Source organism: Pantherophis guttatus, chromosome 1, assembly GCF_059756535.1.
Source record: "Pantherophis guttatus breed Tessera chromosome 1, ASM5975653v1, whole genome shotgun sequence".
Classification (NCBI taxonomy): Eukaryota; Metazoa; Chordata; class Lepidosauria; order Squamata; family Colubridae; genus Pantherophis; species Pantherophis guttatus.
Genome location: NC_142063.1, coordinates 113,587,983 through 113,605,702, shown reverse-complemented (window position 1 = coordinate 113,605,702; position 17,720 = coordinate 113,587,983). Strand labels below are relative to the sequence as shown.

The 17,720-nt window shown below is 41.0% G+C and overlaps 1 protein-coding gene across 1 annotated transcript; it reads left to right on the top strand.

Annotated features, from left to right (window-relative positions):
- The first annotated feature begins 284 nt into the window (after positions 1-284).
- Positions 285-15,434, top strand: LOC117667188 (membrane-spanning 4-domains subfamily A member 15-like). The gene is made up of 7 exons (XM_087881490.1): positions 285-345; positions 1,324-1,568; positions 2,313-2,432; positions 4,001-4,057; positions 6,948-7,076; positions 13,580-13,696; positions 14,743-15,434. The coding sequence occupies exons 2-7, from the start codon at positions 1,356-1,358 to the stop codon at positions 14,848-14,850; spliced, it is 744 nt and encodes a 247-aa protein (XP_087737616.1). The 5' UTR covers positions 285-345; positions 1,324-1,355; the 3' UTR covers positions 14,851-15,434.
- Positions 15,435-17,720: the final 2,286 nt, after the last annotated feature.

Sequence of the window (17,720 nt, the reverse complement as noted above, 5' to 3'; positions counted from 1 at the left end):
GAAGACTCCGAAGGCTTGAAAATGAGTCCCACCAAGTGCAGGACTTGCGTACTTTGGGAGAAACCGAAGAGATGTTGAGTGGTGCGTTTGATTTCAGTGTTTTGTTTTACCCTGGGAATAATAGGGCATTGTAAACTTGGAAAGTTTTCCTCTCATCCCTGAGCAAACAGAAGGTTCCTGGCCCGGAACTGTTCTTTGCTGCACTAGTTGAAGAGGCAAAAGCAGATACTGTCTGATTAAAGTCCTCCTTTTTTATTAGGTGAGGCAGTCCCACCCATCTTTTGTTCCCGTACATTACTTTCATTTTCCCAGATGCTTCAGTGTGCCTCATTTTCGATGGTTGTGGTAAGTAGATTCTGATTACGTTTTTTTAAAAATAATAATATAGAATTAATTCTGTGATTGATTATCCAATGCTGTGATTGTCGGTTCTCCCCTGCAGCCATCCATCCGTGATCTTCCCAGTCAGGCAGGTCTTCTAGATGGGAGCCTTTTAGAGGAGAATCAGTGGACAGAAAAGAGTTTGCAGTCAGTCTTTGTGTGATGGAAGCACCCAATACACACACAGGCACTGGGTAAACCTATAAGGGTACAATATTTGAAGTCCACCATTCAGAGGTGGGTGGGTCGCTTTCCAATTAATTTTGTACAGCTCAAGAATGGGAAGCCGCTTCCTCTTAAGCCTTAAGGGATGTACAAATCCTAATTCAGGCTATTGGGTCTGGGTTTTAAACATCTGGAGGGCTGCTAGATGTTGAGAGCAGCTGGGACTTTACTGTATCACTTCACTAATTTCTGGGGTTGTCCACATTTTTTGTTAGGAAACCTAGGCTGATGCTCCAGTTGACTTCTGGTAAGAAACTCCCCCACATCCAAGAAGCAAAACTGGGATACGGATACTGTCATTCACAGTTACTTATTCTATCCAAATCTGTAAGAGCTTGCTGGAAGATGGTAATCAACATGATTATCCACACCTGATGCTTTTAGATTCACCTGCTATTAAAAGCACAGGAAAGCAATCACAATAAAACTTTGCCAGTGTGAGAGATGCCATTTATCTGGGTGGATCTGAGGTGGTGCTAGAATGAAACAGACACCTTTTGCGTTGAATGTTGGCATGTAAGCAAGAAGACAATCCTTCATCCTCATGATTAATTTTTCCTTCCTGAGACAGTTCTGTGCATTTACTTCCCTGCTTTCTGAAACCTTCTGCCAGTCTTCTGCAGTTTTACTGCAGGCAAATGTTAGCTCGTAAACTGAGATTAAGGCAAAGGACCAGACTTTGTTTCCTTTAACTTATCCTTGCTTGTTTGTTTGTAGGTAACTTAGTTGTGGCAATACTTCCAGCAAAAATGGCCAGTGGAAACACAGTTGTCATGCCCTCTAAAGGAGCAAACATCCAAACACCCTCTGGGTTGCCCAGTGTTGCTCTTCAGGCATCTGGAGCAACTCCATATCCTCAGCTTGGAGCTCAACAACTTGGTGCTTCCACCAGTGTTCCTCAGCAAGTCCTCCAAAAGAATCCTTTGCAGGATTTCCTCAATGCTGAGACCAAAGTATTTGGGGTATGTATGCTTGTTATGTGCCTGTTTGAAATCCAATATAATATCAATATTTTTCAAGCTGTGCTGAGACCTGTGAGCCCCATCCTCAAATTCTAGATCTTGGCTTGAGCATTGTATGATTCTAGAGTATAATCCAGAAACCTCTGTTCTTCCTGGTAGTTTCATTTGTGTTTCTACCAAAAATTCTAACTTAAATATGCATTTCTTTTCTTTGCTGTTTAATTAAGAATATGGAGCTCAGCCACAGTGTCAGCCAGATCTCTTTTTCTCCTTTCGCTCTTAGAAGTACAATTCTTGGGAAAGAATTCTTGGTCATAGACTGGTTCCAGCCCAAGCCAGTTGAAGTGGCTTTGTGCTTGCAACTGTGCTTAACTTCCTCCTGCATAGGAGTATGTAGAGAAATGACTTGTAAGTGACATTCCTCTCTCAAAGGCCCATCTTAATATTCTTACAGGCCTTCTTCCTGACAAGAGCAGTCCCATTGTCAATCATAATCTGGAATCATTGTCCATCATATATTGTTGTCGGTGTCTCAAACTGTCCCTTCTCCCCAGTTGGATTTTTCCACCATAGGAAACCAGTCAACACCTGCACTGCAAACTTAGAAGCTCCAACCCCTTTGAAGGACCTTTCAAAGATGGATAGAAAATGATGCCTTTCCTGGGTTGCTAACAGATTAGAATGATTGTCTTTCTCGGATTACGGGAACAAAATTGCCTTATTTTTTACTTTTTCCTTCCATAGGCCGTCCAAATTATGATTGGGTTGCTGCACATTGCCTTTGGGGCTGTCGTAATTAGTCTTCCTCCTCCCGGTCCTGGCGTGACTACAGTTGGAGGTTACCCTTTTTGGGGAGGGATATTTGTAAGTATGTGCAAATTCCTGTTCAGTCATGCACAATTTCTGTGTGGTATACATACATACATACATACATACATACATACATACATACATACATAATGTGAATATGTTAACTTTCTTAGTTAACTTATTGACATTAATGTCTGGAAGTTGAGTCGTAACTGAACTTTTGATTTGAAATGTTTTGCTGCTGATCCAAGTAGCTTCTTCAGTATGAATGATGTAATTTTTATTTATTTTTTTTAAAAAAGTCCAGTTTCCATGATTCAACTTCCAGGCAACTCTACCTGAATGACTGAGAATCTTCATCGACATATTGACAGTAAACATTCTTTAAGAAATGTTGTTTGGATGAAGTCACACACAAAGGTACCTATGATGCAGATTCATGTCTCAAGGACTTTTCCAATGTATTTATTTATTGAGGGTACCTATCAAAGTCCTGTCTGCACTGCAGCCTTCCTGACTTCCTCATGTTTCATTGAAATCCCAAGAGGGGGGGCCATTATGAGAGATGGCCCAAGGGGATGAAAAAAAGACATCTGAGTAACCGATGAGAACTCATTACTATCCCACAAGAATATATTAGGCTCTCAAATGTTGCCTAAAGAAATTAGGAAAATATTTTAATGAATCTGAAGACTGAAATAATATTTGGAAGCCATATTTTGGAAACATAAAGGTAAAGATTCCCCTCGCACATATGTGCAAGTCATTCCCAACTCTAGGGGGTGGTGCTAATCTCTGTTACAAAGCCAAAGAGCCAGTGCTGTCTGAAGACATCTCTGTGGTCATGTGGCCGGCATGACTAAACGCCAAAGGCACACGGAATGCTCTTATCTTCCCACCAAAGGTGGTCCCTATTTTTCTACTTGCATTTTTTATGTGCTTTCAAACTGCTAACAACCTTTCAATCGACAAGCTCAGTGTCTTAGCCACTGAGCCACGGTGTCCCTTCTTTGGAAACATAGTGATCTGATTTCCTTAAAAAAAAATAAGCTGCAGAAATATTGAGGTCTCTTCTAGTGTCTCAGGGGCTGCATCCAAGTTCTCAGTTGGCATATCTGAGTGGAAGCTGAAGGACTTTCTCTAATATGGAATCCTAGCAACCAGCTCCAGAATTTTCCTCACTTTGCTTCATTCCAGCGTTCCCTAAGGATTGATTATACTCACCTTCATCAGACTGTTTTGGAGTTTTCTCTCCTCCCTCTTTTCCCCTTGGCATAGTTCCTCCAGTATTCGGGTTCCCTGCCCAACCTGTTGAGAGTGGCTGGTGCATTTAAGACAAAGAGTGCCATTTTGCTATGGGTTTTCTACAAGTTCCTGACATCCAAGTTCTTTTTCCTGTGAGTCTTAAACTCTTTTAAGGATGATACAGGTCTCTTTTTGCAGGGGTTGGAGGAAATATTTATTAATATTCTAGGCTGCCCAATCCAAAACAATTCAGGCTGACTTCACAAAGTTAAAAAAAATAACCATATATAAAATAATACATTGCCTTGGGTCCCAGATTTTTCTGATCTTTTTACAGTGGATTACAATAATTTATTTTTCTTTTTCTTTTTCCATAGTTCATTTCTTCTGGATCATTATGTATAACAGCTGCAAATAGTCAAAATCGTGTTTTGGTGAGAAAGTATATGGTGTCTGAATTTCTTTTATGTTGTTTTTTCAAAAGCATTCAAGACCCTCATACTGTTAGAATTAGAACCTGCCTTTTTGCAATGGGCTTCTACCTAAGTTCCCTTCCTGATGTGCAACCTGCAGTACTGCAGGGCCTGTCAGTAGTGCAGACATGTCAAACTCAAGGCTTATGGGCCAGATCCAGCTTGCGGTGTGTTTAGATCTGGCCTGCGGCAGTGGTGGGTTCCTCCTGGTTTGGCCCGGTTCCGCCGAGCTGGTAGTGGTGACGATATGATGTCACTGAACCGGTTCTGCCCCCCACCCCCCACCTCCCCCACGTTATTCTTACCTTTTATTTGGCCCCACCCCCAATCTATTGCTGCCTCCTGAGTCCCAGCTGATCGGCTAGAGGGGGAAAAACTGTTTAAACCCTTGCCGCGGGGCTTCAAAGGGCCGCCTTACAGCTGATCAGTGTTAAAAGAAAACAAATGAGTAGACCAGCGCCTGCAAAAATAAATGGATAGACCAGTGCCTGCAAAAATACATGAGTAGACCGGTGCCTGCAAAAATAAATGGGTAGACCACTGCCTGCAAAAATAAATGGGTAGACCAGTGCCTGCAAAAATAAATGGGTAGATGGGTACAGCTCTGCAAGCAGTTAAAAGCCTGGTAGACCAGTACTTCTGCTAAATCCTAAAGAATTGTCACATGACCACCAAGCCATGCCCACAAAATAAGCCACACCCACAGAACCGGTAGTAAAATAATTTAGAACCCATCCCTGGCCTACAGGGCTGCCCTGGAGACACCAAGGTGGCAGCCGCCACCACCTTAGCCCGATCTCATTCCGTCCCATCCCAGCCGGGCACTGGTGGTGGGCACAGTGCTGCTGCTGGGGCAAGACGGTGCTTATCAAAGGTCAGCTGCATGCCAGCCATGCAGTGGGTGCGCCACCAGTGCCTTCACCGCCTCCATGGCCCACTGCCCCCAAAGTTCGGTGGTTCGAATCCCTAGTATAGGTCCCCTGCGTGAGCAGGGGGTTGGACTAGATGACCTCCAAGGTCCCTTTCAATCCTGTTACTGTTACAACCTGTAAGCACTTCCCTTTCACCAGGATAGCCCCTGACCCAACCTCCCATCCCACCCCTGTGTGGGAAAGCTACATCCACTGGCAGCGCTACCACCTTCTCCCCCTCTCCTCGTCATTTCCTGGGTGCGAAGGAAGGGAGGGAGGGAGGAAGGATGGAAGGAAGAAAGGAGAAACTATAATAGAGCTTTTGCCTCTTGTTCTTTTGAATCCATTTCAAAACAAAGCTGAAAAGGCCAGAAAGACAACAAACTCTGGGTGCATGGATTTTACAGAGAGGTTGAGACTTCCCAAGGATGAGATTTTCTAGAATAGAATTGGCTGCAAAGTGGTCTGATAAGTGAAAATGTGTGGATATTAGACATAGTCCTTCTATTAAGCGTAATTCTTTATATTCACAGGCTACAAAAAAATCCCTTATTTCCTCAAGATTGAGATACAAAAGATGGCTATGAATTCTGGTTATTTAATGAGAAAGGAAAAGCTCTGTACCAATGCTGAAATGCACCACCGAGTTGCTGGGCATGAGAGGACCAGCCCTCTCTTATTAATCATAGGGACGGTTCACAGTCCTGCTCACTCCAAGGTTCAAATCCCTGCTCCCTCATAAAGCTTACTTATTGACCTGGTCCCATTTATTGTTTTTAGCCTTTAGCCAATGGTAGGGAAACTACATTGGACTTTGGAAAAAGGATTAGGTGTTGGGCAACAAATCAAAATAGATAGAGAGATTTAAATGTTGATGAAGCCTTGACCTACCCACTTTTCAAAAACTCATTAATGAGCTGCACTCCAGAACTAGGCAATGGCTCCATCTTAAACAACACTCAACACTAAAGATCCTTTCCTTTTTTCTTAAGCCTCATTGTACATCTCTATTCTTACTGAAAAATGAATTACGATACATATCCCAGGTCTAAATCTTGCACTGGTTGTAAAGCTTCAACAACTCTGGATAAAGAGCTATGGGAGTGCTACACTCCCAATAAAAGTGTAGCCTAGAGATAAAGCGTGGCTGACATCTTTATTGTAGTGTTTAAGGTGCTGGACTAGAAGCCAGGAGGCTGTGAGTTCTAGTTCTCCCAGAGGCATGTACTTCTCCTGTCAGCCCAACCCACCTACCAAGGTTGCTGCTGTGGGAAAACAGAAGTAGGGGCCTGATGCATACCAACGCGTGCTGTATAAAAAACAAGGCAAAATATACGTCTAATAATAGTTGGCTGTGGTGAATTTTGCCACAGCAAGTTGGCTACCTTGGGTTGGCCACAGCTAGTTGTCCCATGCTATTCTGTGGTACTGTAGCTGTGTAACATCATCAACTCTGATTCTCTCTCTCTTTCTCTTCCCTCTTCCTTGCTACAAAGAGTGTGAAGTAGTTCTCTGAGAAAATCAGGCACTTTCATACTAATTCTTACTTGGAATGCCTCCTTTCAGCTCAGAAATTATAGAGCAGGGAGCTTTATTCCCAGAAATCAGTGGGAAATCACTTTTTGGTGAGATAGCAGAGTTAGAGGGGGAAGAAGGAAGGAAGGAAGGAAGGAAGGAAGGAAGGAAGGAAGGAAGGAAGGAAGGAAGGAAGGAAGGAAGGAAGGAGATGGGAATGAGAAGTAGGGACACAGGGAAGAGGGGAGGGAAAGAGGGAGGGAGGGAGGGAGGGAGGGAGAGTCTAAGGGAAGTTGTCTGGTTTCACCACTGATGTATTAGGCACCATTAAGCACATACATAGATAGATTTTACCATAGTTGGGTGTAATAATCTTTATCTAGGTTGACACTAATTTCTCTCCTTTTGATTTATTGTTGTTTCAGGTGAAATCCAGTATAGGAATGAACATCACAAGTGCTATCATGGCATTATCTGGTATCCTGATATGTATAACTGACCTGGCTATAACTCCTTATGTAGATCAGAGTTCATATGAAGTTTACAGGTTAAAAGTAAGTAAACCAATCTGCTCCAAAATTTTGGCTTCATGTGCATCATGCAAATGTTTATATATGCAGGAGAAGTATATGGGACTTCTTGTGTGTTGCTTGAAATCTTCCATTGAATAGGTTTCAGTTCTAAGGACATGAGAGCTATTTCATTTGGATGTTTTTTTATAATAACTTTATTAAAAATTTAAAATATAAAAATAATACCAATTAAGAAAAATATAAAATGAAAAAGTAAAACTACAAGGAAAGAAAAAAATATTAAGAAAAAAAATCACTTAAGACAAGTACATTCAAAAAGTTATTAATAACTATATTCTGTAACATTTTGAAGAAAGACCTCTTCTTCCCATATTTTATCTTTTAATCTATGACAATTTATAAATCCTCATCGTTCAATCTTAATTAGCAAAAATCCATGAAGAATTTACAAGGAATAAGATCAGTGGTGGGATTCAAATAATTTAACAACCGGTTCTCTGCCCTAATGACTGGCTGGGTAGGCATGGCTGGGTGGTCATGTGACTGGGTGGGTGTGACCAACTCAATGTCACTCATGTCGAGGGGCACCTTGCCTTGCCTGGCCTCTCCTCTTCTCACCATGCCCAGCCCAGCCCCGCCTCACCCCTCCCCTCCCCTCCCCTCCCCTCCCAGCCACTCCTCCTTGTCATGCCTGCCTCGCTTTGCCTGACCTCTCCTCGACTTTCAACCACAATTGAGCCCAAAATTTATGTTGCTAAGTGAGAAATTTATTAAGTGAATTTTGCCCCATTTTACGACTTTTCTTGCCACATTTGTTAAGTGAGTCACTGCACTTTTTAAGTTAGTAACACAGCTGTTAAGTGAATCTGGCCTCCCCATTCACTTTGCTTATTAGAAGGTTGCAAAAGGGATCACACGACCCTGGGAGATGACAACCATCATAAATGTGTGACAGTTAGATGGTGGACAGATCAGTCCACCATCTGAATTTTGATCATATGACCATGGGGATGCTGCAACGGTCGTGTGAAAAACAATCATCAATCACTCTTTTAGTGCCATTGTAACTTTGAATGGTCACTGATGAACTGTTATAAGTCAAGGGTTACCTGTACAAAAATACAAAAAGCTTCTTTGCTTGCAAAAAGCTGCCCTAAATACCAATCATTAGGTTATAAATGGGGGAATACACATTGAAAATCAATGACAGTCACAGCCATCATGGAAACCTAAACCATTCTGTTCGAATACCTTCTTTTTCATCAGCAATACCTGCAATTTGTAATACCTGATTTGTAATACCTGGAATTACAAATCAGGCAGGTTGCCAGAGCACCTTAAGGTATTAAAATAATTAAAATGCAATGATAACTATCAGCAGCCAACTCTTGCTCACAAAGTGAAAGTCTTTAGCACAGAGGTCATTTAAACTTTCCAGAAAGTGGGTGGGCATATTTGGGCTACAAAATGCTGAGCTAAAGAGACCAATTAACAAAGTATATAGGGAACCAGGTTCAAGTCTCTGCCCTCCCAAGCTTGTCAGTATCACAATAAAATTAGAACATGTCACAGATATCTAAATAAACTTCAAGCCTAGTGCCTTGTTTCTAAGCCTTATTATCATGAGAGAAAACTAAAATGAATTGGAGGGAGGATCCATACCCCTACCTCCTATATTTTTAAAATCTTACTATCAGTGAGCAATCATGTGCCTTGGCCACTCCAAAGCAATGCAAGAGACTCCTGTCCCAAAGGTGCTTTTTCAAGAGGCAACTGGACTTTCTCGAAACCAAGAAAGTCCAGTTGCCTCTTGAAAAAGCAACTTTGGGATAACCATGACCTGGATGACTGAAGAATCCCCATAGAGAAGAGACTCCTGTGCTCAGTGAACTGACAAAGCACCCTTTCCCACCCAGGAGAAGCAGTCTTTAGATCCATTTGCACAACTTAAAGATACCGGCTGGTCTCATTCACTTCACATGATATCCTGAGGAAATCATCCAGATTTAAGGAAAGATCACATGCCCCCAGAAAGGCAGTAAAAAAATCAGAGTGCCAAGCTTGCATCCTGCCTCTCAGCCATTGCTTAATTTGATCAGGCAAGCAATGGGGGTCTGAAAATATTAACTCATCGCTTTCCCATCAGTGGAGGGAGGGGAGAAGACCTCCAGAAGCCCTTGTTTTGGGTAACAAACAGACAAAGAAGCCAAAGACTAGCCAGATCACTTCATTTAGAGAAGATTACTGATCCAGGGAAGAAAGAGGCCCCCGATCTCCCTCTCCCACCCTTAATAGGGGACAAAGGAGGCAAGGAGTGGCTGGGAGGGGATTCAGCCATGTTGGAAATACACCCCAAAAGAACAGTGCCAGAAACCACTAAAGCAGTGTAAAAAACTTAAAACAATCCTTTCCCTTTAAAAAAGTCAAGCCCTGGAATAAAAGTACCAGCAAGGGGAAAAAAATTCCAGAGAAGCCACTCAGGCTATAGAAAATCTGGGTGTACTGCCAATAACCACTAATGGCTGTTACAATGTAACAAGATTTAACCGCAGAGGCAGTTTTGGAAAACACTTAAGCAGGGCAATAAAGATAAGCAGGATTAGGCTAGAAACAACACACACAGACACAACAAAATGCCTCCTTCCTGCCTTCCTGACAGGATTAACCCCGTGAGGTGGGAAAAACAAAAGGCTGTTGGAAGAAGATTTCTTCCAACAGGTGGTTCGCCAAACTGCTCAGAAAGTTAGCTACCGGTTCTCCTGAACTGGTGTGAACCGGCTGAATCCCACCACTGAATAAAATATATTTTAACATTAAACAAATCAACTTCATCTTCCTTTACTTTCTTTACCAGTAACTTATAACTTTCTTTAAACATACAACAATTTTTTTTCTCATATATTATCTCTTAGTTATAAATTTTTAAAGTCTCATATTTCAAACTTAGTCATCATTCAAAATTCCATTAAGAACTATGAGAAGCAATTACATACTAAAACCATTATTTTTAATCCTTTCAAATAGTATCTCAAAGAATTAATTTCTAATCATTTTCTGTTTGCTTCCTGTCAAACTCCTTTATAAGTTTAATATATATTAAAAATAGCATCAATATTGTAACCTTAATCAGGGGCCAAGTTTAAAAACTTTCTTTGAATTTTAACATCATAGATTATCATTTTCTCTAAAAAGACACAAACAAAATTCTCTTCTTTCCTATTGTATCTATTAACAAATCCTTAAAACCTCATCATTCAGTCCTGTTGTAATAAAAAGAAAAACCAATAAGATTTAATGAGGGAAAATTCTATATCTTTTAACCTTGCTTGAATAAGCGTTGATGGAATGTACTGGGCCTGATTTCGAGGTGGGAGGAGTTGCATTCCAGAGGAATAAGAAACTTACATGTGAGAGAAAGAGGATGAAGACAACCCCTCCCTAAGAGTACCAAATTTATATGCTTCATATAGGTAGTTTGCAGTTTGGCAAGATTCTCCCTGTAAAATAATACATCTGCTTAGAAAAATCACTACATGTCATCTGTATATGTAGTGATTCTTCCAAGCCAGACATGTCAAACTCAAGGCCGGTGGGTCACATCTGGCCCATGATGTGGTTAGATCCTATTTACCTTCCCTACCAGTTCGGAAGTGCGTGCATGCATCATGTGCAATTTTGGACTTTTGGGTAAAAAATAGGTTACTTCATGGTTAAAACTAGGAAGTAATGACATCCAGGTGGGTGGGCAGAGCCTTGCACTGCCATCGCTACTGGTTCTCTGAACCACCTGCCGCTACTGGTTCGCCTGAACTGGTGTGAACTGGTAACATTTCACCCCTGGTTAGATCTGGCCTGCAGGGCCTCCCTGGAGACACCAAGGAGGCAGCTGCCACCACCTCAGCCCTGACCCTGGCCCATCCCATCCCAGCCGGGTGCTGGTGGTGGGAACAGTGCTGCTGCTGGGGCAAGACAGTGCTCATCAAAGGTCAGCTGCGTGCCAGCCAGCCTGGGCACCTCACCAGTGCTTCCACTGCCTCTATGGCCTGCTGCCTCTGCAGCCTGTGAGCACTTCCCTTTCACCAGGATGGCCCCTGACCCACTCCTGCATGGGAAAGCTATGTCCACCGGCAGGGCTGCCATCTTCTCCCCCTCCTCTCATCCCTTCCTGGGTGCAGAGGGAAGGAGGGAGAGAGGAAGGAGAAACTATGATAAAGCTGTTGCCTCTTGTTCTTTTGAATCCATTTCAAAACAAAGATGAAAACACCAGAAAGGCAACAAATTCTGGATGCATGGATTTTACAGAGAGGTTGAGATTTCCTAAGGATGAGATTCTCTAGAATAGAATTGGCTGCAAAGTGGTCTGATAAGTGAAAATGTGTGGATATTAGACATAGTCCTTCTATTAAGCGTAATTCTTTATATTCACAGGCTACAAAAATCCCTTATTTCCTCAAGATTGAGATACAAAAGATGGCTATGAATTCTGATTATTTAATGAGAAGGGAAAAGCTGCATACCAGTGCTGAAATGCACCACCGAGTTGCTGGGCATGAGAAAGCCAGCCCTCTCTTATTGATCATAGGGATGGTTCATAGTCCTGCTCACTCCAAGGTTCAAATCCCTGCTCCCTCATAAAGCTTACTTATTGACCTGGTCCCATTTATTGTTTTTAGCCTTTAGCCAATGGTAGGGAAACTACATTGGGCTTTGGAAAAAGGATTAGGTGTTGGGCAACGAATCAAAATAGATAGAGAGATTTAAATGTTGATGAAGCCTTGACCTACCCACTTTTCAAAAACTCATTAATGAGCTGCACTCCAGAACTAGGCAATGGCTCCATCTTAAACAAAACTCAATACTAAAGATCCTTTCTTTTTTTCTTAAGCCTCATTGTACATCTCTATTCTTACTGAAAAATGAATTACGATACATATCCCAGGTTTAAATCTTGCACTGGTTGTAAAGCTTCAACAACTCTGGATAAAGAGCTACGGGAGTGCTACACTCCCAATAAAAGTGTAGCCTAGAGATAAAGCGCGGCTGACATCTTTATTGTAGTGTTTAAGGTGCTGGACTAGAAGCCAGGAGGCTGTGAGTTCTAGTTCTCCCAGAGGCATGTACTTCTCCTCTCAGCCCAACCCACCTACCAAGGTTGCTGCTGTGGGAAAACAGAAGTAAGGGCCTGATGCATACCAACGCATGCTGTATAAAAAACAAGGCAAAATATACGTCTAATAATAACTTGCAAACACCAAACTAGCACATATGCTCATTAGTCTAACTGCCCTTTTAACATTTCCCCATAATGCAAGGCTTTTGACAGGAGTGTTCAGGAACTGTGTAACAATTCACACAGGATAATTCACTATGGGACTACTTCCTTTTATTATTCATCATCAAAGCATTACAAAAGCTGATAGTTATGATTTCCTTTGATAACAAGAGATCAAATAATTTTGATGAAAACATGGTCAATGAAAATAAAAGGATTTACATGAATCTTGCAGCAAATTGTCCCATGGTGAGTTAGCTATGGCCACAGCAAGTTGGCCATGGTGAATTTGGTCACTGCAATTTGGCCACAGCAAGTTGTCTCCCCCGAGTTGGCCACAGCAAGTTGTCCCGTGCTGTTCTGAGGTACTATAGCTGTTTAACATCACCCAGAATTTTTCCTATCCGTGCTATCTAGGGAAATCTGGGAGTTGAACTCCACATGACTTAAACAGGCCAAAGTTGCAAAATCCTGAGCTAACTCATAGAAGTTAAGATTGTAGCAATAAATGAAGCACAACCTTATTGAGATGATATTAAAAGTCTAAGTTTATTTGAGTTCAATTGAATTGGGTCCCTCGTATTTAATAATTACACGGCAGGCAAAATTATCCTGGTTTTTGGCATGTTAGATAGAGCTACTGACATTGGAAAGACCAAATGGGCGATTTAAGTCTGGTTTGCTTGTTTTTATAAAAACTTGCCAAAATTCATATATTTCTATGAGTAGAAAGAATTTTATATCCCTAAATTTCAAATGAGGGAGTCCCATCTGATCACCTCTGAATGAGGATCATGGTTTTCTGATTGTCTTAAACATCTGTCATCGAGGAAGCTCCTTGATTCTATGCATATCTGGGCAAATGACTTTGGGCAGCTGTGAATTTCTGCATCTATAGAACTAACAATTTAAGAATTACTGTTCTTCTCTACTTTATCCCACATGAACAGATTTTTGTGGTGTGTGTAGGCTCAAAAGGTGTGCTCTTGTGCAAATATTTATAAGCAGCTAATTCACATTTGATTCTCAGCGATATCTGTAATTTTCCTTTGGGATACCGTAAAACATAAAGATGCTAGTATTCCCTGATCCTCTGTATATTGTCCCGATTTTTCCTAGTACAGTTCTTCCTCCCAGTGAATCCAAGAAAGCAGCTGGAAGATTCTTTTAATGGTGCAACTGTAACACATACATGGACTAATTTCTCAGCAAATAACAACTGTATCTTTGCACATGTCTCTATACTCCACAGAATGCCATTGACGCTGGCCTCTCTGCTGTACTGCTCTTGTTCAGCCTGCTGGAATTTTGTATCACTGTTTCATTCGCACACTTTGGGTGCCAGACAAATTGCTGTGCTAATAACCAGGTAAATATTTGATCCTTGGATAATAGTTTTAGCAGTTCTTATTATGTCTGGACCAGGTGGGCAGATTTGATCAGACAGAGATGCTTAAATGGCTAGAAGCTATATCTTTTGGATATTAATTCATAGTTTTAAGAAATTCTCTATCAGGGTTTTGAGCTCTCAAAGGTTTCAATCTATAGTTGTGTTGTGGCCCGTCAGTGGCCTGTGCAGTTAGTAGCTGATTACAACAGCGAGGAGGCTGGTGTGGTGCTGCGCCAGCAGCCTGTGCAGCTGGCGCTCGAGTCAGACAATGAGGAGGCTGGAGAAGATGTGGTGCCAGAGGCATGGATTGAGCCAGGGCCTTCAGAACCTCCAGAAGCTCCCATAAGTGAAGAGGAAGAAGAGGAGGAGCCTCTTCTCGATGCACGAGTGCGCAGAGCTGTTAAAAGGCAGGAGTGGCTCCTTAGGAGGTGGTCTCCTCAAGAGTAAGGCTTGGGGCTAATTGGCCATTCCCCTAGCCTATTTAAGGAAGGACAGGACATTTCCTGCAAATTTCCTGCAATTTGCAGGAAACAACTTCATTCATATTTCTTCGTGTCTTGATTCCAGAAACGTTTGATTCGGCTCTTGTTTCTCTCTTGTTAGTTTTCCTGCAAATTGCTTCTGGGCATTCTGCCAACCACAGTAAGATTACGGTTATCTGAAATACTGTGCCTCAGAATTGAGTTATTATTCTTTGGATTCTTGTCGGCTGTTAATGAAGTTAAATTAACAGCTCTTGTTCAGAAAAGACTGATTTAAACTTTACTTGTGTCCGAACAACTACTAAGAAAGCTCATTAGTAGTCCTTAATTAATAAATTAAGGTTTGTACGGACTTTGTGTGTGCTGCATTCTTTGGGGTCCATAGCTGGGGCAGAACAAGTTGTGGCCCCCAGCTTATTCCAGGCAAGCACAGTGCTCAAGTTAAAAATATACAACTGGGGAAACTATTCCTCCTCCCTGGAGTAAGATACCCCCAAAGACACAATCCGTATTTTTGTGCATAAGTATTGTTTTCTGTTACAGCCAACCTTGGTTTTTGTGCCTTACCAAGTCAACAGAGATGCAACAGTCACATGTGAACCCAATCAACGTTTTCCACCAGCCTATAATAATGTGGTTACTGAGCCATAACGAGGGGAAAAAAATCACACCAACACCAGGAAGAAATTGTGAGAAGTGTTGCACCAGATGTCTCATGAGAAGCAATGAATTTCATGTTGTTTTATTTTTGCCCTCCAGCTTGTTTGTTTTTCCATTAAAAGCCTTTAAGTACCAAGTTAAATGGTGGCAAGTTTTAAAAGTGATGCTTCTTGATAAGTTATAATGCTTACCAAGAAGCAAGAATTTGCACTGTAGATCATTGGCATCTTTCTGAAGAAGAATCTCTACAATGGTTGAGTCCTTGTTAGTCCTTCGTTTATATTCTGGATGGCATTTAATTTTTATGGCAAATATTGAATTGAGTAGGAGGCTGAGGCTACAGAAAAGAAAAGCAGTAAAATTAAAGCAGAAATTATTAATAAAATGTGCCATTGGCACAATAGTAGAGGTTACTTAATCACTCTGAGCCCAAAGAAATTTGTAAAAGTTTGTATATAATTAAAACCAACACTATAGGTTTGTGATACTGTTATTTCCTGTACATGTACAATAAACCTGAATGACTAATGCTAATGAAATGTGTCTGTATGAAATTGGCTACCCACTAATTGAAAGAATGCCCCAATTCCATTTTCAAATATCCTTCGTCCCCTAGAAGATGAATTTAGAAGACAAGTTATGGAGAAGGAGGATCAAAAACCATAACAAAGCTTTTATAACCTCCTTCCTGATGCCTCCATACCAGCCTTAATTGAAACATTAACTTTATTGGTAGAATCTGCAGTTCTGATCATCTGGCTATTTGGAAAAACAAAAGCTCCAAAAATCTAGGATACAAATACCTAGACAAATTCACAAGACTCAGGTACGATTAAAACCGGAGGCTTCAGGATGAATGGACAGAGAGTGAGAAAAAAAGTCATGGAATTCTGTTTTTTATATATGACTGTTGCAGGGAGATTACAAAATGCTCAAAAGTGGGAAGGCTTAACGTAACCAAGAATAAAGACACGGTTGGTGAAAATGATGGAACTTGCAGACAAGGCTAAATTGACTTCCTTGATTAGAGAAAAGACTGGACTGACTGGAAACCCCTTAGAGATTTTTTTGCATGAAACAGAAAAAAAAAAGTATTTGTAACTAGACTTTTTGATGATTAGAAAAAAAATAGATAATAAAAAAAAGATCATTTTTGTAATCACAGATAATTTTGGAATTATATTTGTATTCAAAGCTAAGGACATAGGAAGCTTTTGTTTTCTATTTTTGTCTTTTTTTTTCTGCACTTTTGCCTTTAACTTTTTCTCTCTTTGTTTTCTTTACTCTGCATTAGTACTTCTGATATTCAGCTGTTTTCTCCAATAGAATAACATGTCCTTTATATAAATTAAATATTGATATTTTTTTATATACCCACATTATCTCCCTTTTGTATTTTCAAATTTTCCTTTCACTTTGCAGCTTATACTATAACCATTTCCCTGGTTTATTCATGAATTGAAAATGTCTGTTTTGCATTTCCAGTTCTCTTATGGTTAACATGGATAACTGTTACTATCAATCTTAATTTTTTGACAAATATATGTTCCCTAGTGAATTCTTTAACTCATATTTGTATTTTGTCCAAAACATTTTGGGTTTCCTGTTGCCTTTTCTTAAATTCAGAATTATAGTGTGTCAGCTAACTGGACCTGCCACATTCACAGCTGGTTATATCATCCCATTGATTGAAACACCTGTCTAGTTTCCCCTTGAAATGAACTGGTATTGAACTAAAGACTGAAAAGCCAATATCATAATATAGGGAAATTATTTTGGCATCTAGAAGAGACCTAGAAAAGATAAAGGGAAGCTGCTTTATAAAAAGATGAATTCTGGGAATAGCGTAGCTCATCTAGAGGGGGAGGGGGGCAGAAGCCGTCTCCTCTTCTAAAACACTATTATAGCATTGAAGCGACCTGTTCTCCACACACCCATAGACGTTCGAAGAAGCCCAGTGCAAAACAGCAATAGGACGATCAGGACTCTAGAGGGCGCTCTCGTGTAACATAGATAGTGAAGAAGAACTCGCCAATAGAGCAGAAATTTATCTCACCAATGAAGGCAAATTCTGTTATAAATTATCTTCTAAAGTGAAAATTCTCTCTACTAGGGAGGAGTCAACCAAAAAGCAAAAGTTCAGTGCAAAAGAACTGCAAAAGGAAACATAATAGATTAACCCAATATAACTGCCAATAGACGGAGGGGACTTCTTTAGCATCTCCTAAAACGATCTGGTCCAGATTTTCAGCGGCTTCTGAGGTCCTTGGAAGTTTTTCCAGGGAGAGTTTCGCAAGGAGCGCGATCGGAGGCTGGGATCCACTCCCCTCCAGCCTCCTCTTCACGCCGTTGCGGTTTTTCCTGTTCAAACGCCTAAAAGAGGAAACCGAAAGCTCTAAGGAGCGCCGGTGGAGGAAAAGGAGAGAAAAAAAATCCTCTCCGCTGGACAAGGGCCACTTAAAGAGATGCGGGGACGGACGGACGGACGGAAGGCTGTGTGATCGCAATTCCTGTCCTCTTTTTTTCTTTTTCTTTTTGGCGATTCCTGCAAAGATTGTGGAAGCCTCCGAGGGGTTGAAAATGAGACTCTCCAAGCGCGGGACTTGCGTACTTTGGGAGAAAGAGAGAAGCGAAAGAGACGCCGAGGGATGAGATTTGAGTTCAGTGATTCATTTTAGCCTGGGTATAACAGGACTTTATAAACATAGATAATTTTCCTCTCATCTCTGAACAAACAGAAGGTTCTTTTTTTTTATTGAAAAGTTTTAATTTTTTTATAAACAAACATGCATACAATATATAATGAATCAATCAATCAGTGTATCATCTGAATACATCTTTTTTCCTCTTACTCCTCCAAT